The sequence below is a fragment of the Haliaeetus leucocephalus genome, unplaced genomic scaffold (genome assembly GCF_000737465.1).
Source record: "Haliaeetus leucocephalus isolate CR32 unplaced genomic scaffold, Haliaeetus_leucocephalus-4.0 Scaffold495, whole genome shotgun sequence".
NCBI lineage: Eukaryota > Metazoa > Chordata > Aves > Accipitriformes > Accipitridae > Haliaeetus > Haliaeetus leucocephalus.
In genome coordinates this window covers 1,243,307-1,264,206 of record NW_010972931.1, presented here as the reverse complement: position 1 = coordinate 1,264,206, position 20,900 = coordinate 1,243,307, and the positions used below count along the sequence as shown (strand labels likewise).

The 20,900-nt window shown below is 45.8% G+C and overlaps 2 protein-coding genes across 2 annotated transcripts in view; one reads left to right on the top strand and one right to left on the bottom strand.

Moving 5' to 3' along the window:
• Nucleotides 1-15,623, top strand: part of CARS2 (cysteinyl-tRNA synthetase 2, mitochondrial (putative)) — a gene marked incomplete at its 5' end in the record, with an annotated part of 36,970 nt that extends 21,347 nt beyond the window's left edge. The window contains 5 exons of the mRNA XM_010575792.1: nucleotides 4,273-4,411; nucleotides 6,420-6,543; nucleotides 8,533-8,631; nucleotides 11,585-11,845; nucleotides 14,840-15,623. Coding sequence (XP_010574094.1) covers nucleotides 4,273-4,411; nucleotides 6,420-6,543; nucleotides 8,533-8,631; nucleotides 11,585-11,845; nucleotides 14,840-14,914 — 698 coding nt within the window. The remainder of the gene's footprint in view (nucleotides 1-4,272; nucleotides 4,412-6,419; nucleotides 6,544-8,532; nucleotides 8,632-11,584; nucleotides 11,846-14,839) is intronic.
• A 960-nt stretch (nucleotides 15,624-16,583) lies between these two features.
• Nucleotides 16,584-20,900, bottom strand: part of CARKD (carbohydrate kinase domain containing) — a 49,891-nt gene continuing 45,574 nt past the window's right edge. The window contains exon 12 of the mRNA XM_010575791.1: nucleotides 16,584-18,336. Within this exon, the coding sequence (XP_010574093.1) occupies nucleotides 18,186-18,336 (151 nt within the window). The 3' untranslated portion in view covers nucleotides 16,584-18,185. The remainder of the gene's footprint in view (nucleotides 18,337-20,900) is intronic.

The following is a 20,900-nucleotide window of genomic DNA, read 5'->3' as shown; positions in this document are numbered from 1 at the left end:
CTGGCATGGTAAGGGGATGGTGGAGCACGGGGCAGCTCCGGCTGCGTTATTTCGGCGGGGCCTCTAGCTGCCTCGGATAAAGCACCTCTAGCAGCGTGACGAACCGGGAGAGCTGGCGTGGTTAAGGCTCTGTGGCTTTGCTAGCGTCCGTCAGCGTGCAGTGCACTGTAAGCCTTTATAGACGTGCAGTCGTTGGACTGAGAAGTCTTTTTGCTTGCTAATACCTCCAGCTGCTCGCGGGAGCCACCTCTGATCTTCCCGGTGGAGCCTCCCTCTCCTAAGGCAGCTGAAGGCATCGGGAGTGCCGTGCATCCCTGAAATATGTTGAGGCATGGGATAGTAAAGAGATTGCTGGTTATTAACTGCCAGCCTCCACCATGGTAGGAAGGGAGGAGCGGATCCAGGTGGGAGGTTTGCTGCAGAACAAGCCCTGGTTTGGAGCAGGAGAGGGGGCAGGCAGTGCGGACCCCTGCCAGCATGGGGTGAGGCGGTGGGATGGCGGCATGCCTGGCTGTTCTGGGGTGATGCCGCAGGGCAGTGGCACACCTGGCTGTTTACTCTGGGTCTCTGTCAGGAGGTGAAATACTTTGTGCACACATAAGTGTCTCCCCGGATGCCCCGGGGGCACTTGGGAGTCTTGAACAAATGTGTATTTAAAACAAAAGAAGGAAAAAAGGCTAACACCTACAGCACTATCATATATATATGTTTGTCCTGTAAACGAAAGTCGAATGGCTGGCAGTTTCTAAGTTTGGCTCAGGGCAAGGAACGGCATGGAGGGCTGCCTGCACGCCTTCTCTGCTGCATGTCAGGTGGCTGCATTTGAACCTCTGCAAGAAGGATGTGACCCTTTTTTTGCCTTACTTCTAGGTTAAACACCTTCCTGTGATAAAAACAGAGGGCTGCCTGTGCAAATATAGGTGGCTTTGATGAAAGGATACGGTGGTGGTATGTCAGAGTATAGTGCCAGTAAGCCAGTCGGCAGATAAGGATTGCTTGAGGGTCTGCTGCATTTGCCACCTCCACCTTATGAGATAGGGTGCGGTTATTCCCTGTCCCATGAAGAGCCAGAGCCAGTCCCTGCTGAGTCAGGTATTTACTATGCAGCTTGTCAGTTTGTGTCCCTGCTGTCAACTCACTTTGGTCTAAAGATAAGCTTACTGCACTCCTCATCTTGCTGTCTGCTTCCTAAGTGTTTTTACTAGAAGTGAGATCCCAAGCACCTTCTGTTTATTCCTAAGAAGGTTTTTGTAGCCTAAACTCGTTGGCAGTGCTTCCTGCCGTCCCTGCCTGTGAAGGAGAGCCTTTTGTACTTGCTAAAATCCAGGTTTGGGGGGTCGGGTGATGTAACCGTGCTCGTTGGAGCGAGCCTGTAAAAGTTCTTTGTAGGCATGCAGATGAGGGCAGCGCCTGGCAGTTGGGAATGGCTCGTGCTTGGTGCTGTGGTTTACGCAGATCTTGGGCTTGGAATGGGTCGTCTTTTGTGGTTTGGGCAAACTCAACTCCAAACCGCCCCAACCACGGAGGGGCAAGGGCTGGAGGGCTGCATGTGGGGAGGTGCATGTGTTTTGTGGGAGCGGGGGCCCCCTCCTGTGGTGGTCCGTGTTGCAGGGAGGATAAAGCTGGATGCCTTGCTCATGGGGAAGAGGAGAAAAGTCAGAGGGAAGAGGCTTTGCTGCAGTTCACCACCCTTCCATGGCGTGTCTCTGCAGGGGGTCCCTCTGCTCCATCGCCCCCTCTCCCTGCTCAGGCTGGTGGGGCAGAGCTGCTTGGGGTTAAGCTGAGCTCTGGGGGCAGTGATCCAGGTCTTTTGCTGTGGCCGGTGCCTCTGGCTGTCCCCTTCTTGGCCTGAATTACCACCTTTCAGCCTGCCTGGGGCTATTGGGAAAAGGTCTTTCCTAGGTGCCACAGGCAGCAGCATGGTGCCCACCACCACTGTGCCTGCCAGGCTGCTTCTGGGTGCAGCTTAAAAGGAGAGGTGCCGTCTCTGAAGCCCTGTGGGACCCCGTTGTGAGGCACTGCTTTTCCTCTTGCATCTCATCAGCAATGGCTTTGCTTTATGCGGTTAGGTGGAGGGGCTGCGAGCCTGCTGCAGGCAGCGGGGTTCCGTCCCCAAAACGCTCTCCTGGTCACCAGAACCGCTCCGGTAATTTTGGGAACCTGAGTGAACTGTAATATTTTGGTCCCTCTGGTCTTTAATTACTTGGTGGTGCTAATAAACATACGTTTTTTAATTCGATGATGTGGCGATGATGCCCTTGGTGGCAAAGGAGGGAAGGAGTAGTGAGTATGGTGAAGATTTATAGGGCTGGGCTTGCCTGTGCTGCGCTGCGGGTTTGCAGTGCCTGCAGGCGGTGGTTTAGGAGAGTGCCGTGAATGGGGGAAGAAGAATGGCTTTAATCAAAGCGGGCTTCATCAGGATAAACTTTCATCAAGTATTCCTTGTGGAGTTCCTGTAACCAGGGTAATCAGTTGAGTAATCTTGGTGGATATAAATGATCTCTTTCAATATCTCACTGTTTTCTAAAAGTGTACCTCAGTCTTTTTAAAAGCTGAGTAAAGCTTAATTCTTAAGACCAGTGTTAATGAGGCACTAATGCAGATTTTTAATTACAAGTGGAAAATCTGACAAATACAGGTCCAGACTTATGCCTTAGTTATACTGGAGTAAATCCTATGGAAAGTCTGTTTAAACAAACAGTTAGGCTTCTTTGGGATTTAGGCGAGTGGAACCACGATCAGATCTCGCATCTGGCTGCTTCTGCCCTCTTAGATCTGTCTCCTTGCTTAGTCTGCTGTAAAGAGGCTGTGTCTGGGCAGCGTTGGGTAATTTCACAAAGCAGTCGGCTGCAACATGTGCAGAACCGGAGGCGAGATTGTTGTGGAAACTACACGTGATGCTCAGTGCCGATGAGATTAGGAATACACTGCAAGCTGTAGTTTGGATGTACCTTAGTGCAGAGGTCAGGCATAAAACGGTGAATTGATACTGCATTGGCTACGAATGGCGCTTTGATTCAAGTCATCAGCTCTGGTGTGATACTGTGGGAAGGAATGCATTTAAACCCAGGCCTGTCCTTGGTGGACACGGCTTCCACCAAAGTAGGGTGAGCTGTCTTGTGTGAGGTCCGAGTGCTCTTCAACAGAAAATTGCGCGCTGCTGTACAAATAAAAAAATTGCCTCTTGCTGATGGCAGCCCGCAGTGAAAGTGCCAGGGGGCCGGACCAGCATCTGCGCTTCCGAGGGCTTAGGGACGGCCAGAGGAGCCTGCTTAACCCCAAGCCAGCAGAAGTGGACGCCGATAGTTCCCCGAGCGCAGTTGCCTGCCGAAGCTAGCGTCCCGCTGAGCGCAGGGAGGGTGTCCGTGTGCGTGGGTGCTGTGGCAGTGGGGGGGGTAATGTTGGCTTTCCAGTCGGTGGAAGAGAAGCACCCTAGGGTTAGGGTATAGCAGATCTCATCGTAAAGCAGACCTCTGCTTAGGGCGCAATGAATCATTTACCTGAAGGTTTTATCTTTCTTTCCAGTGACTGTAAGAGGCTTAGATCTAAGTGTGTAAGTTGGGAGTGATGATTCCCATCCCAGACATGCCCTTATGAGTTTAAGCAATTTGTATTTTCTCTAACAGTCGCCTTTGAAAATTGGTATGATTCGATACTGTGAGGGAATTGTATATCTAGTGGAGAATCTGGACTGCAAAATTTTAGGTCCATCTAGATTTTTAGATGCTGGTGAAGCAGCCCTTTACCTGTAAGTGCCTATATTCCTCCCAGAGTCGGTGGTGAGGGTTAGGTCTCTTTGGAGGTCTCCAAATACAGATCATGTCTACCTAAATTAGAATAGGAACAAAATTGGGAGTGAGATGAAAGGTATGTCTTGCCAGCTTAAATCTGGGGGGACACTTAGAAATATGTCCAGTCCAAATGCTTTTGAGTAATAACTTTACAGAGAGATTCAATAATGAAAAAAAAAAAATTAAAGTCAAGTAGCTATTGCTTCAGTCAGCTTCCAGACACTTTTTGAATCAGTCTGATACCTTTCCAGTAGGTTATACTTTGTCATATGTAACGGTTATCTTTTGTATTGATTTAAGTCACCTAGTGCGCATGAAGAACAGAGTTTTTAATTAAACATGCAATTAATTGTAAGAAAAGTTTGCTGTGGCAAATAATAACAAACTTTTCCTGGAATGACTTAACCTCAGAATATTGTTTCTATGTATGACAGACAACGTTCTCTGTATCGTAACACCCGAATAATTTTTTTTTTCTTAGCAGTAGAATTTAGTGACGACAGCATGGATGATGCAAAGCACCTTCTTCAGGCAATCTCCTCATTTATCAGAGATGCAAATGCTTATATAAAAGGACAGCTGGTATGTGACCCTGTTAGAGAAGACATACTGTGGGAAAGGTAAGTGCACCTCCTGTATCTTGAAGGTTGTGATTATGCGAGCAATAGTTTGCTGACAGGCTCAGAGGGCTGAACAGTGCAGTGTTCTGAGTTCTGTTTAAGAAGCAGGACAAGAAGGACTGAGAAGCAATCTTCCCTGCCAGCCCTCACCAAGGGCAGGGGTTTTTTTTTCCTTCTTTTTCTAGCCAGCTGTTTTCCCTTGTAGTCTGCTACACTTAGTTCACTGTATTTTTAAAATCTGTGTTATTTACCTAGTGTGCCTGTTCTAATACAGGTATCTTTGCCCCTCTTGAGTGATGTAGAAGGCAAAGCTATGACTGAAGTTGTGAGGCTACCCAGTTTGCAAGTAGAGCTCTGCATTAGCAGCTGAAGAAGAAAGAGGAGAACTGGACAGTAATACGCCTTGGGCACGTGAGCTTGTAATCAAGCTGGCTGTCACCGTGGTGTGCAGCAGAGGAGAGAAGGGGTTACTGAGAAACTGGCCAGGGGCAGAGATGTCACAGGGAAAGAATAAGTTATGGTCGTTGTGGCCCTGACAGTGATGAGGAGAATCTTCTTTGGAGTCCCTTAGGAAAACCAGATCATCTTCCCAGAGAGAGACGTGCTGTGTGTTGAATGCAGAGCTGAGAAGACGAGTGCGGTGCTCTGGAGCAGGGGTAGGAGGAGTGTCGAGCACCCCGCAGTGAAGTACGTGCGGTTCTGGGACGTAGGATCAGGGGCGAAATGCCCTGTGCTGTAGAAGTGAGAGGCGGCCGGCTTCCTTGTGGTGCGGCCACTTCGCTGCCGGAGAGCTTGCGGCTGCACCGACTAAGGCTTGCAAGGGGCACTGGAACGTGTTACAGGGGAGTGGAGATGAATTCACTAGTTGTGGTATTCGGCAAAAGCAAGTCCTTCAGCAGGAGGCTGCAGGAGACCTGTTGGTGAGAGATAAGGCTGAGACCCGTGCGGCACGTGGGGAAGTTGAAATGGATTGTCAGTGGGAGAGCACAACTTGTGTATCAGTAGATGTAAAAACAACCAAAATGAAACAGAGCTCTTAATTAGGAAAGTGGTTGATACTCAGCGGAGAGGGGGAAGCTTACAGGGAAGAGTGTTGGGAGGAGTGAGTTAGGGTAGCAGCCGTGTGATATCTGAGGGGAGGCAGGCATTCCAGGAAAAACCACTCGGAAGGAGGCAAAACAGGGTTCAGGAGAGCCCCAGAGGTGCTAGGTTAGCTTGAGGTTCCCCAGATAACCCTGCTCCCTGAGCTTTATCGTGAAACGGCATCCTTGGGTCAGTGCTTTCGAGGGCACAAGAGCGCGCTGCCAGCAGCTGTTTGCAGCTCGCCATTTATTCCTGCTGCTGTCCTTGTCCTTCTGCTCAAAGCGGGTGGCACTGGTTCTGCGGCAGCGAGCGCTGGTTGCCCGCTGGCTTTTGGTGCTGCTACACGAACGGTCCCACCAGACCTTTCCATCTGGGCCAAGACGAGTGAAGTCCCGGGGCTGGGACTGGGCTCGCCTGGGAAATGAGGAAGCGGCACCCGCTTCCGAGCCTGATCCTGCTGACAGGACTCCTGGCCGACCCCGTGTCAGGTCTCTTGCCAGGCACTGGAGTGATGCGCCTGATGTGGCTTTGGAAGAGAAGCACGCTGTTAGCATGAAAAACAGGCTGCTGGAAAAAAAAAAAAAAGAACTTAGCAAAATCTTTAACGTGCTTAATACCAACCTCATTTTCCATCTGCTTTTAAATGATTAAGGCAAGCCTTGCTCTGGTGTTGTTGGCTCCTGTGATTAACTGTGTATTTATTGAACGGATGTAGCACTTTGGATTTTGACATGCGTCAAGTTTTTCCCTTCGCAGCTGAAAGATGTATTCTCCCTGATCAGCGTAGCATCGCCCGTCATAGGACAGCTCAGAAGGAAATGACAGTGTCCTTTCGATGACTCCTTCTGGCTGAATAGCTGATGAATTCACTGTACTGCTGGCATCTTGTTTGTCTTATCTTAAACGTTACCTTTTCTTCTTGAAGGCTAGCCAACACAAAAGTAACCGTGAAGGCTGCGTTTGCAGATGACTTTGACACCTCCAGGGCTGTTGCAGCAATTATGGACCTCATTCACCATGGCAACAGACAGCTTAAGGCTGTTACTAAGGTAACCCATTAGGATACAGAGATCAGAAAATGACAGCTGTCCACTGTCCTACTGTTTAATGCAGACAGATTAGTTTATTGTTCACATAAGAAACGAGCAGAAACAAAGCTCCATAAATTGTTGACCTTAATGGTGCCCATTTGTCCTGACTGTATTGCAGGAATTGTGTACAGCTATTGTTTTGTGCTTTGTTGTGTCCAAAGGATGCTTCTTTCCTGCTGGCCTGTATTATTTATACCTAAGGTTTTTTGAAAGGCCTGAAGCCATTGTGGCATGCTGCTAATTTTAGTGCTGGTTTTCTATCCTTACTGTGCTTCTTTGCTTAATGCCCATGCACAGAAATCAACCTAAATTGGGAAATAGGGGGTGGTGATGGCTGTGGGGGCTTTGGCAGGCAGTCCCAGGTGCATGGGGCAGTCATGGTGGTGAGTTCAGCTTTGGGGACCAAGTGGCTTCTGCTATCAGCAAATTATAATTATGGCCTGACAGCATGCCTACATGAGTCTGTCTTCAGATGGCTTTTGGCAAACTGAGACCCTGTTAAGATTTCTTGATGCTGACCCAAAGGAGGTGTCTGGTAAGGACAAGACCTGCGCAGTAAACAGAGTCTGAAGCAGTTCTGGGTCCCCTTTTACCAACAGCTCCTTTTCTCAGTCAAGGCGAGCAGCTCAGCCTTGTTGCTGTGCTCCTTGGTTGCTGATGTCATCCTGTCGACCATGTTTGTGCTGTAAAAGAAATGTTGAGTACATAATAATAACTGATTTTAAGAGAGAATTAGACTGTTGGTTTAGAAATCCTGCCTCCTCCTGGTCCTGTTCTGGTGCTGGCTTTAAATTCTGTCCTTAGCCTTATCTTTACAAAATGACTCTGAGTGAATCCCTGACCCAAACCAGTTTGCAGCGGGGATCTGCAGCAGCATTACCACTCCTAAATGCAAGTAGCCTTGTTTTGCCAGTCATTGCTTGTTTCCCCTGAATTCTTCTGTCAGTCATTTTGTTGAGAATTGGGTGGGGTATTTGTGGGGCAGCTGGCTCGGATTTCTGGTTGTGGTGGTGGAGTTTTTCTGGGTGCAGCCCAGGTGTCTGAGCATTACCTTTTACTGACTGTGTGCATGGTTTTTCTCCTTAAGAACTGAGAGTAAATTCACATAAACATAACTACTCATTCCTCTCTTAACCTTCTCACCATTCTTACCTTAGTTGGCACGTTCCTGTTTCTTTCCCTCAGCGGTCTGCTTCAGCTCCTTCCAGTTCAGATCTTTTGCACATTTTAGGTTACAGCATATCTTAGGCCCTAATGGAGATGTCAGATAAAATCCAGTACCAGCTGCTAATTTGGCTGTGTACGTCATCACTCTTTTTTTTTTAGGCAAGGGTTAGTCCCTTAAATTGCTTCTCAGTCTATCATTTAATCTTGATTTTAATTTTTTTATTGTGAAATAAATATGGAGGAAAGAAATACATACATGTGTTCTTAAAAATGCTGTTCTATCGCTGCTGCTGGTGATTGCTGATGCTACCGGGGCATGACAAAATGCCATAAGCTATCTCAAAGCAGTCTTCACGTTGTTTAAATCAATATAACACTCAGAAAAGGATTCAGGTTTGTTTTTAATCATTTATTTTATAGGTGCCCTTGAAGCTGGGATTTTGTTCTTCTATTTTCTTTTCATACACAGCCCTTTCATGCCCAGAAGTGCTATTTTTAGGTCTAATTTACTGCACACATGTAATGCATGGCAGCTTCACGCATCTTTTCTCCTCGCTTGGTAATAAGCTCTTCCCCTCCCCTGTTTACTTAAATCTTTTCCCTTTGTGTTGTGAGGTGCTTTTATATCTCTGTAAAAGTTCCCGTCTGTGCACATGTTACTGGTGGAGATAGATCTATATAATTAGTAATAGTTTTCCCTTGTGGATGAGGCTACAGAGAGATGCTGAGTTCTGTAATATATATTGACTTGACAATCTCTTTTGAGTGTTTTTTAAACAGGATGCTGGATCTCCTAGAAGCTCTGTTGTGTATGGAAGCATTATTTCCTATATAGAAGGCTTTTTTAATGCCCTTGGGATGTCCTTTGGAGAAAGACAGGTACGAAACATCTCTTCTACGTGTACTAGTATACGGTAGCAGCACCAGCATTATGTTTTATAGAATGCTTTCCAAAAGCGTCAGATTTAACAAAGTTATTCATGGTTTTAGTAAACCTTTCTGCACCACTTGCAATTTCTGCCGTGATGTCTTAGGAGAGCATGTAAGCAGGTAGAACAAAGTGTGGGCTTTTTTCTTCTCAGAGGTACTCTCTTGTGACTTCTGCAGCAATTATGCTGTGGGAATGAGACAAGAAGTAGTTAGTATTGGAGGCCTTTAAGTTGGTTTTGTTACATGTCTGGCTTTTCCCCAGCTCTTCCTCTTCTTTCAGATGTTTGCACCCGAGCTGACTTTGATAGCCATGTGAATATTTACGGTTGTGACCTCCCGCACAGCAGGAGCCGGGGTCCAGCTCCTCTGCAGAAAGCCAGGCTGCGGGGAAAGGGGCTGCTCTGCCTTGAGCTGTGCTAGGGTGTGGGGGGGGCCATCATTGGAAGTACCTGACATATCCTTTAGTGCTTTGAAAGGTAGGAACAGGGAGGGGGAAAAAAAGCAGAGAGAAGCTCAAAGCAAAGTACTGCACAGGGAAGAGAGTCATAAATATGGAGGCGATATCCTGATGTACAGAAGGGGGGGCATTTAAAATGACACAAGGTGTTGGAGACTAGCAGGCTGTTCTGTGCTCCTCTCCTGTTCAAATCTGGAGCTGAATACCAAGAAGTTGAAAACTTTCTTCACAGAAACTGTTCTGCAAAAATTTCTTTTGGGGAAAAGGAGAAGAGAATGAGAAAATATAAATAACATTATTCATCCTTTGGAAGTCAGGCAGTATAGTGATAAATGCATTTATTTACTTTGCCTCTTTGTGGATTTTTCCACAAAATTTCTTTCAAAACAGCGGTTGGATGTGATTTGGCTGTGTGTTAACTCCTCATAACCTGTGTTTTGTTGTGTTATGTGTTTAGCATGCCACTAAAAATTATTTGTCTGTAAGTTGGATGGCAAAGGCATTCCTCCAGATTCTGGGCTGTCTGTATGCAGGTGCTTGCTGCACCTATGTTTTTGCTGAAACAAGTGTCTGAATGGGTTTTTTTGCTGGTTTTTTTTTTTCCTATGCTATGCTAGTTTCTGTAGGGCAGCTGGGTCAGCAGAAGACATTGGTGCGAGGTAGGCAGGAAGGAAGGAGCAGTATGTCAGACTCTTCTCTGTCCCTCTGCTCTTTCAGCTTCCAGGAAATGAATCAATCAAAATCTTCATCAGAAAGGTCCGTGGGCTGCTGCGAGCTAGTAAATAAAGTGGTGCAGGGCTTGTTCTCAGACCTCAAGACCAGCCACAGCAGCTCAGTGTCCAACCTTTCTTGCCCCTTAGCCAGGTGGCCCCGGGCGCGCAGCTTGCCGGGAGCAGTCCCTGACCACCACAGGTCCCAGCACGTGGGCTGACTGAGAGAGGGCTGGCTGGCCTGGCTGCCGCTGTGCTGACAATTCAACCTAGAGGCTATGGGGAGCGGTGTTTGAGCCCTCTTCATTTGGATGTTTGCATATAGCCTGTGGGTCTGTCTTGCTCTTAGGATGGGATTCATCTCAGCTAATGAGCCTGACAGTCTAATGTAGCTGCCTGTACTTCTGCAGTAGTGGGTGGAAAGAGGCACCAGTAAGGGACGGTTCATCTTAGTCCGGTGGTTGTATAGAGTAAGACTGCCTCTCTCTCTCTGCATTGGCAAGAGAAGGAGCCTGCACAGCCACAGGCAGGTAAGGTGAATATGTCTGAAAAAACAATGGGTGGAAACCATTGTGCCTATTCTAGAGCTGGGGAGCAAAGGTGAGGGCTTCTGCTCTGCTGAGGAGTGCTGTATTACGGGTGCAGCCGGTGCCAAACAGGTGATCATCTCTAGGGCAGGCAAGGGCCAAATTTCTATATAAAACTTCTTATGAGCTCTTTGGATTGGTTACTACTGCAGGAAGAGAAATTGGAGGTCAGCCCTGAGCAGCTACACAGTGTTCTACATGGAAATTGGGTTGGTTTATTTCCTAAAGCTGCCCCTCTTGGAGGATCTTGCCTTGTGTCAGGTGCCTGCTTTGAGCTTTGGCAGTGGTGTTTGTAGAGGCATGTTTCTTGCTCCCCTCACCATTTCTCTTTCCTCTCCCTTCTGTATTTAAGCATTTATCCTGCTCTTTTACCTGCCTCAGGTTATGATGGAGCATTTCTGGCACTTAGATTTATTATCTTCTTCAATCTCATAAACTTCTTCTTTAGTAAGTTTACATATTTTGAAAGTTTGGGGAATTTGCTGCTTTCTGGGATTGTGGAGAGCATTGAGCATCTCACACTGTTATCTTTGATAGCTTCCCTGTCACCTCCTTCTCCTCCTCTTTGTTTGCTTCAGCCAGCGACCTCTGAAACTACTCCCTTTCATTTCCATCCTGCTGTTTGGTGTTTAAATACAGCCCCCTCTGGCTTTAATTACTCAGCTGCTCTTCTGCTCCCAGTCGAGTGTCACTGCCAGCAACTTCGCCCCCTGGCCTTCGTGTGCTTTACATTTCACTGCTCCGTTGTCTGCTCCCTCTCTTCTGTCTTAGTGATAAAATACCGCAAAGGCCTTTTCTTTTTCGTTGGAGGTTTGTCCTATTCCTCCCCCTTAGGAGTTTGCCTCTAATGAGAAACAGGGATGGCAATGAGTTCCACAGTTGGGTTATGCAGCATGTTATGTTCATGTGAGAGCCCTCTGCTCCAAGATAGATGCTTTCCTGTGTAGGAATATGCTGAACTACTTCCAAGTATGATGACACTGTAACTTTTTGTCCAGCATTAATGCGATTTGTGACCTTTTAATCATACCAATATATGGAAGATGCACAACCAAGAGAAGTGACGAGGCCTCAGTGTATGCTACTGAGTTGGGGTTGATTTTTAAATCATCCTCAGATGTTTGTAAAGCAACCTGTTTGATTTCTAGGTGGCTCTGGGAGGAGACAACTCTGCTGTGCTCTCTAACGTCATTGACGAGCTTGTAAGGTTCCGCGCGAAGGTCCGTCATTACGCGCTTGCTCTGCCAGAAGAAGCAGACGCAGTGCCGATGGAGGGTGCTGCAGCAGCCGAAGGAGCGAAACAGGAACAGAAGGAAAAGAGACAGCAGTTAATACGGGAGAGAAAACCCCTCCTGGAGGCTTGTGACAGTCTGCGTGGAGACCTTGCTGCCTTTGGAATCCACATAAAGGTAGAAGACGATGACCCTCTTTGAAATCATTAGTAATTTTTTAAGACAGTGTTTATTTTTGCCCATTGTGCCCCTTCAGCAGCTGTTGGTGTTGTGCCCTGCTCCCTGTACAACTGCTATAGCAGGAGGTTGATGTTGAGCCTTTGCCTGGTTGTCCTGCTAGCCTTCTCTTCTGCTCCCCCTTAGCCTCATGTCTCTGTGCAAGCTGTAGCTACTTCTGCAGTTACTAAGGGTGTGTTATTTAGCCATTGAAAATCCTGCAATATTCAGAAGTCTTTAAGTTGCCCAAGTTCAATCCAGAAGGAAGGGTATGAGTAATGTGTGCAATCTTTAAAAAGATTGCAGAGAAACTGGAAAGTAAACTGAGATGACTTCTGAAAGTAATGCCTTCCCTCTACCCTCCTGCATTCCACCACCAGAAATGGTAAGTCCTCACGAGAAAGCCTCTTCTGTTTTCAGCAGCTCCATTCCCAACTGTTCCTGAGCTGTAAGTACTTTGCCCAATTACTGTACCACTCCTCTCTCCACCCTGCTTTCTACTTTTAGCCTATATCTAATGCTGCCATTCTCTTCCTTTTCCATTACCGCAGTGGTCTCTCTTGCTCAAGAGAGAAATCCTTTCACTAGCTTACTTGTCTCCTGGTTTCAAGGTGCTTTAACGGGTGCTGCTTTTTCCAGTTCCTCTTGCTTCACTGCCCTTCTCGCCTCTGCTCCAGCCCTTGTTGGGTCAGTGTTGCTCCTTACATGCAGAATAATCCTCCACTTTCTCTCCAGAGTCTTTCTCTCTCCCTCCAGTTCATGCTGCTCGTTTTTCCCTCGCTTGGGAATTGAGCCCTGCATAGTCTCCTTGCATTGTTTTACCAATGGGAGGATATAAAGCACAATGACATTGGGGAGTGACAGCATACATCCTCTTTAATTGCTGAATGTGAGAGTTGTCATTTGTCAGCACACCTGTTAAGAGCAAATATTAACTGTGGTCAGCTGTCTCGCGATCTCAGATGAAAGCGAGTGTGCTGATGCTACAAACGGGGGTGAGGGCCAAAGCGCAGTGGTGGCGAGCTACAGCTGTGAAAGCAAAGGAAGGCTGTGGGAAGTTGGAACATCTGCTTCCTTAACTTGTTTGTACATAGCTAAATCCTTGCTGCACTTACTGTCAAGACAGCTTGCAAATCCAAACAACTGCACTGAGACGAAGTCTTGGAGAAGAAAACTCCCTTTTGATCTATTTGGCAAAATGGCCACAGCCCCACCTCCACCCTTCTGAAGATTTGTTTTGCTTTTCTTTAAAGGGATTTATGGACATTTAATAACCTCCTAGAAATTGGCCTTAGCTGGGACTCAGCCCATTCCATTTATTTCAGGGGTTTTATAAATAATTTGAAGTTAGTCATAATCTGTCTCCTGCCTGTCCCAGAATAGTTTGCTCCTGAAGACAAAGCGTATGTGCACGTATGAGCACACACAGCACGCATCCAAAGCTGAACTCCTGCTTTTTTTTGCTGATGCTGCGGAAGCATCCGAAGGTGCGCTGTGATGGTTGCACAGATCTCGCCTTTGCGAATCCCAGAAGAGTCCTGCGAACAGATCGATGCAGCTCAGCAGTTCCTCACACAGGCTCACCGGAGCACACGTGCGATGGGACGTGGCTCTACCCAAAGCAGGGCTCTCGCCACCCTTGTGCCCAGCACGAGGCTGCTCGGCTGGGCTGGCTGGCCGCCCTAGGCCGGCTCTTGCCAAAAATGCCACGGTAACTCGGCACCTAGCGGCTGGGTCCTGCTTGCCTAGGAAATGCTTGCAGAATTAATTTTTATTTCTCTTTTCTACCCAGCTTCTGATTTCCGTGAAACTTTTGAGTCCCACGATATGCAGGCAGTAATGTGTCCGGTAATGTGCATGCCCTCTGTCGCGTGCGGCTGAAGTCAGCAGCAACTTCTCGAGTCCATGGGCAGGAGGAAAAGCGGCAGAACAGAGGAAGCGGACCAGCCCCATCTCTGCCCAGTACAGACTAGGAACCCCTGGTCTGGGGCTGGCAGGGAGGGGTTGGCTGCTGTAGGGTGCGAGCAGCAACTTAGAGAATGCTAGTAACTTAATTCCCTTAAAAACCAGTTTTGTAGAAAGGGTAATATCTCCTTTAGGTTGTAAAGTTTTGTGATTTTCTGTGCACTGGTTTCTTCTCTGACGCTGTTCAATGCAGACAATGTTCTGTTTGTCTGAAGTTACAGAACTTGCAACAAACAGATTACAATATCCACCAGTCTTTTCATGTTGCTATAACGTGCTCCGAAGGCAAGCTGATCTGTGCTACTAAGTGAAATATAGTAATTAGGTATTTAGGCATCAAAACCAGTTTTCATTTTAATGTAAAGAAAATTCTGCATTGTATTCCAGCTTCCCTCATGAGTCAGAGCTCATCTAACATCATCATGTTTCAATGTCCAGATTAACTTTTATTTTCAACAATTGCAGTCCAATAGCTACATCTTGACAGTCAGAAATGCTTGGTTAGACTGTAATATTCTTTCAAAAATATGACAGTATTGCATTACAGATACTTACAGCAACAGGCTGCTATCCTAAAATTGAGATCACCCATGTTAGGCAATACATTCTCGTGCACTGGCCATAAGAAGGGCTGTTTTCCGTGTACATGAGCCATTTAAACATGATAATGTGATTGCCTGAATTTAACAGAAGTTACTCGTGTGAGAGAGATGACACACTCCTGCAGCATCGTACATTGAAAAGGTGACATTTGTATTGTGGGTTTTTTCCCTTCTCAACTGGGAAGAATTGTCTTGGTTTGTTTTATGACTTCTTTCAGCATTATTGGTAACAACAGCACTCCTGTGAGGTGGTAACGCCACCTCTTTTACCTAACTGGATCAAGAGCTTTGCTGGATGAGGCTTGGTTAAAATCCTGCAGATACCTCCGTGTGTATGATACCTGTGTGATCCAACTGCTGGGACTGACCCACTTCCTTCTTCTTACAGGACAGGGCTGCTGTTTCAACCTGGGAAATCGAAGAAGGAGGGCAAGTGGGGCAGCAGACCAAGAAAAAAAGCTGAAACTTCATCCCTGGACTATTTTATTTTGGCTGCTTTGGCAACAGTTGTAAATATTAATGCTTTCCAAATAAAATCTTTGGAACAGAAGGGCTAGCAAAGACATGATCTGAGCAAAACTGTTGGCACTGCTACTAGGTAAATAAACACAGGAGCATCTGAAGTACATGACGGCAGGGCAGAAGCAGCCTTGGTCTAGTCTAATGCAGGAAATGCCCCAGCCCCAGCTGCTACGTGATCTGTGCTTGTGCCCTGTTTTGCTGAGCGAGCACTGAGAATTAAAATGTAGTGAAGACTGAGGCAAGAACTTAGGCCTGTCTTCGAGGGTAAAAACACTTAAGTTTTATACCCACTGGTTTGAACAGTTGTGTTCCTCTTGGACATGGGAAGAAGTAACACTTTTAGCCTTGGCGTATTTCCTCATTGCAGTGTTCTGGGTTTGGTCCTGTGAAATCTTTAATGGTAATATGATGGTATCCAGTCATCTGTAAGGCTTGGCACCTTTTCAGTTTGCTTTTGCACAGAATACACTGAGATTTCCCTGGCACTAGGACTGCAATGTGCTCAGGACCTCTCCAACAGCATTGTGAAGAGAAAATTAGATATTTGGTTATTACCTGTTCCATTACCTCTTCTCCTTTGCTATGTTTGCATTAAAAAAAATCCCCTGGATGGTGTGGCTGCAGCAGATGCAGTGGCCTGCTGTACATGTGCAGGGACCTGTGCTCTAGTGGCTGTTACATGGGGCTTGTACTTGCCTGCTGCTGCCCATTCTTTAAATCAAATTTATGAAAAGCTAGAAATAAGAACACGGGTTCATCTTACAAGGAATTTAATTTGAAAATACAATTCACACAAGTGATCTGTTCAAAAGGATAAAGGCTTGCCTTCGTAGTGTTGAGAATAAAATGTGTAGCTGTTTTTCTGCTCAACTTCTGGTTATCAGCACCCCTAGAGAAGATGGGGGGGGGTCTTCATTAGCACTTGGGCAGATGCTTATTTGACACTGTTGGCATTTAAAATTTGCTGTATGGCTCTAGTAAACTAGAACAAATGGGAACAGTCAGCTCAGCTTCTGAGGGAAATGTGATCTGAACACACCAAACAAAGCACACACAAGTAATTTTCTATTATTTTTATTTCCTACCAAAAGAAACTGCTACATTTCCAGAATGTTTAAAAATTGTAACAATTTGTATACATTAGTGAATAACAGAGTTAGTTACAACTTCTTCGGTGTAGATTTAAAACCAACACGGCAGGTTGAAATCTGTACTGAGCTCTGTTAATTGATTGACTTCGCCTACAAATGCCATGTAATTATAATACCACTGATGTTCTAAATACAAAAAAAAATTGCTTATTTTAAACAAAATTGAGTAGCTGTTTTAAAATCAGTTTTAACTTTCTGATTTTATTTAAAAGCAGTCAGGCTTCTCAACTAGTTTTAGGGGGAAAAACAATAGTAGCTTAGTTTCCCCAAAGATGTAGACAGTTTACAAAACTGCTTAAATTAAACACCAAAACCCCATCTCTTATGAGTAGACATTGCTCTAATCTAAAAAGTCTGTGAACCCTCATAGACCAAAATGAGCAAACATTTAAAAACCTATTTTAAAAATAGGTAACTGGTTTAAGGGAGGGGGGAGGGGGGAAAAAAAAAAAAGCATTGGGGTGAGGTAGTAGTCACAGTGCATCCAGAAATCTCAACTATAAGGGCTGAAGGGAAATTCTCGGAGCAGCCTTTCTGATTCCAGGTGCTTTCTGTGGGCAGCTATCGCAAGGTACGAGAAGGCAGTTGGACTAGTATGCGTGACACCATATTCCAATCTAGAGCTAGATCACTGGAGAAAAGTGGCTGCAATGAACACAGAACATCTACTGCAATAACTAGACACCTTATATGCCTGTTCCTGCGCTTTCCTGACTATATACGCTTGGAGCTAGATGGTAGGTTTAAGGGCAGTACCCACTTAAATGTACTTTGCATGAACCTGCCCCTCTCTCCATCTTGGTTCAAGCCCTACAAGCTTTCACTGAATTCCCAAAAATTTAAGAAATGATGCTGTGCAAAATGCCACGCAACTTCCCCTTTGTACCCAGCACTCATCTGCCCTGCCAGCGAGCCAGATCGGTATGGCCCCAGCAGCACAAGTCCCGTCTGTCTTGTTAAGGATCGAGCAAAAAGCCCCTAAAGCCCGGTGCTGCGCTCCAACACCGGCCACCCTTCTTCTGTTCCTGCCTCTGACTCGCAGCGTACGGCTGGCTGCCTGCACAACACAAAGAGGGTACAGGTACGTGCTGCTGGCTGCCTCTTGTGCCTTTGATTCCTGTCCCTGCTGGTTAACAGCTACCCACCTATGCATCTGTATGCTGAGCTTCTCAAGCTCTAACTCAGCAGGCAATCTTGAGTTTTAAAAGCACTTCACACTTCCATGATCACTGAGAGTTTGACCAGCTCAGTTCAGTATCGCTAAGTTTCTTACCCCGCCTAGTACCTCTCCAAATGGTAATTTCACAAAGTTCATCATACCGAGTTCTCGATGAGTCAAGGCCAGCTAAAGGAATAGAAAAGAATTTTTTTTCAGGTAAGCATAATTACTGTTTAATGCTAAGATACCTACAGTATATCCTTATCCTCCGATGGGGGAACCTTTTAAAAAAAAAACCAAGACGCTGCAGGAAGGGGTCTCTTGTCAACATGAATGCTGCCTCTGGGACCAGGAATGGGAAAAGGCAACTAATTACATTCAAAATCTACAGCAACTCTCATGCATTCCCTTTCCAAAGAGGCTTACTTTTTGCTTCTTAATATACTAGCATGGCAAAAAAATGAAGTGCAATAGCTAATTCTAGACAGAGGGTCTAAGAATGAAAACATGACAACCTTGGTGCAATCCAAGAAATTCAGTTGAGCTGGTGGAAGAATTTTATCTAAGTATCAAGTGCATTTTTTTTTTTTTGCTCTTCACACTTTAGTTATTGCTCAATAACTATCAAAAAGAACAGAGGAATACTTTCAGTTTAGTTTTATTATATTATAACAGATCTGCAACTACAGCTTATTTCAGCCAAAACATTTTTGTATTCCAAACTCTTAAAAAATATCTACATTAATCATATTTTTCTATTCTTAAAAATAAAAAAAATCTACCTAGCATACCAATGCTGCTACAGCACTTGAAAGGGTGCATTACTTATGTAAATTCTACGGTAAATGTAATTACTCTTGCAGTCATTGTTCTTCCTTTTCTTCTTCTCTGCTGCTTTGGCTTCAGGTTTCAAAAAGTTTGTTAAAAGCTGTTCCAACTTCTGAAACCATGTCAGAGGCAGTCATTGAACGTCCGAATTTTTGAAAGGCTTGGTGGTTAGACTGCCGCGTAAGAGAGCAAGCTCCAAATGCAGCCACTAGAAAGGGATTTTGACTAAACAGAAAAAACAAAAAACAAAACCAATGTTATAAACAAAATCTGAACACTCTTGTGTAATTCATAAGGTGGTGGACATAATCTTTGTACCCATAAATGTTTGTCAGCATTGTTGGGAAGGCCTCTTAAGCAAACACCTGTGTTTCTCAGACTCTTGCATTGCAGAGCACCTTTGGCTGAGTATTTTTAACAAATACTTCCCTTCCCATGGCACAGCATGTGACAGAGCGAGAAACACCACCAGGGCCAAAGGATGCAAAAGGAAAACATGCTTGAAAAGTGGGCAAGAAGGTGTTCCGCGTCTAGTTTTAACAACGTGAAACTTCATCCTTTCCTTCAGAGGAAGACTGAAGTCTCACCTGGCAGCCTTTTAACTCCCTTTCCTCCCCACTCGCTGGGCAACTGTTTAGTTTTGTATTGCAGGGGGTGGGGGAAGGATGCGGGGATGTGGACAACAGATGATTTTTAACAGGGCCGTAGTCACTGCTCTGGGGTCTTCGTTAGGTCAGCTTAAAAGGAGCGCAGTGACAACTGCAGACCTCAACAGAAATTAAGGCACGCTCTCTGAATGCCTCCTACACGCTTATGAACTGCCTCAGAGAGCGCAGCGCACCCAGCCCCGCTCCTGAACGCCCCTGGGAGAAGGCAGCACAGCCCTGCTGCCTCCAGAACGCCTTCTCGCAGGCTGGGCCATGGGAGTCGCTTCCACTGCCTTACAGCCCCAGAGCTGGAAAAACAGAGGAAAAACAGCTGCGGAGTAATTCGGTGGCCAGCCCTGGGCTCCAGTTGCTGGCTGGTTAAAAACCTCACAAAGCTCAGCCATGGCTGGGACGTAGCTGCCTGAAGTCACTAAGGACCGACCGACTCCTGTGCCAAGCAAGGGTTTTGTGAAGGATCACGATACAAAACACAGGCAAAGCAGAACGTGAGTTTACAACTGGGTGTTGCCAGGGCAGCTTTGAGTACCTTTTCCTTGAAAACAGCAACTTCATACACTCATCAAGGTGCAGGAGTGAGTATTTAAGCCACCTTGAGAGTCCATCCTGGATGCCCAAATACTGCTCTGAAACAAGAGCTGTTGCGCAGGCATCTGGGCTCGAGACAGCCAACACACCTATTTCTAAGGTTACTGCATAACCAGTTTGATACACACCGTACTCCAAAGACATCACCTTAGCATCCTGTCTACTTAACAGGAAAATCCTACCTACTATACCATTAGCACCCCTGAAAGCCAGTGCGATCGGTGTTTCAAAATCCTGCTCTGCACAGACCTGTTTTGAAACAACAGAGCCAGGCACAAGCGTGGAAAGACTGGCTGGACTGCCTGCAGTGCAGTCTACAAGCTGATGCCCTGATTCACGGAACCCAAAAAGTTCCTGCTTTCCTGAAACGCATGCGATAAACAGGATTGGTACAGCAGGTGTTTGAGAAGGGTCACCTTAACACCACCACAGGAGACACAATGTATTGCTGATGCCAATTATACTCTCCCACTTTTCCTTCATCTATAAAATAAAAGAGTTTCTGAGCAAGCTGTTTGGAAAAGCCGCAGGACCCCAAGTCAGGAGAGCCTGGAGAACACATGCTGTGTTTGCTCATCTCTCCAACAATTTAATACTGATCTGTTGTACATCATGCAAAAATGAAGTCACCCTTTTAATAAAGGAAAACAAAATTCCTCCTTTAATGGCAGCTGCAACTTCAGATACACAAACAATCCTGGTTTCATTTTTCATTCTGGGTATGTTAGATTCCAGAATTTTAAAGTCTGGTTCAACTGGTCCCTTGGGGACCTAGTGCCGCGGTCTCACAGTAATGCAAGCACAGACTAGTCAACTCCCATGGACATCTAACTGTGTGCATCTGCATGTAGCAACCAAAAGACTACAAAAGATCTCCACCCCTCAAGCTTCAATAGCCCATTACTTATTGGGAAGAGGGACTGTTATTCCCTAACTGCTTGTGTCAGGGTTCCTTTCAACTTTATTTAAAGCAGCTACTTTCACAGAAAGACTACATGACCATATGGACCAACTAGTCAAACAGGAATTGACATAATTTAACAAAAGAGCCAACAGGCAGCTGCAGCTGCATGGCTGCTTTATGTTCGACCAAAGTGGACTGCCATTTGGCCTTAAAATGGTTACCCTCTTTGAGATTGTATTTTATTTCCAAGTTTCAACTTACCTGCCTCACTGAAATACTTCAGTACAGTGCAAGAGGATTCACCAAATTACAAAAACAGAGCTAAATGACACAGTTTTTGAATTATAGAGATGTTACTGCCAGTGACTACCACTTATTTATTCTTCATACTTTCTGCCTACATACAACTGTTTTGAAAACACATAACCCATACATATATGTCCTTGGGAATTGATCCAGGTTCACACTCTTCTTCTGCCTCAAACTTGGGAGCTGTTAGATTACTGAAGAGTTTGTCTTATTAAAATTGTAACTATTATATAGACTGCTCTAGAACACCCTTACATTTTTTAAAAGTACACGAATACCTTAGTCCCAATGACTCCAATTTCATTTGGAAATTTCTACAGCAG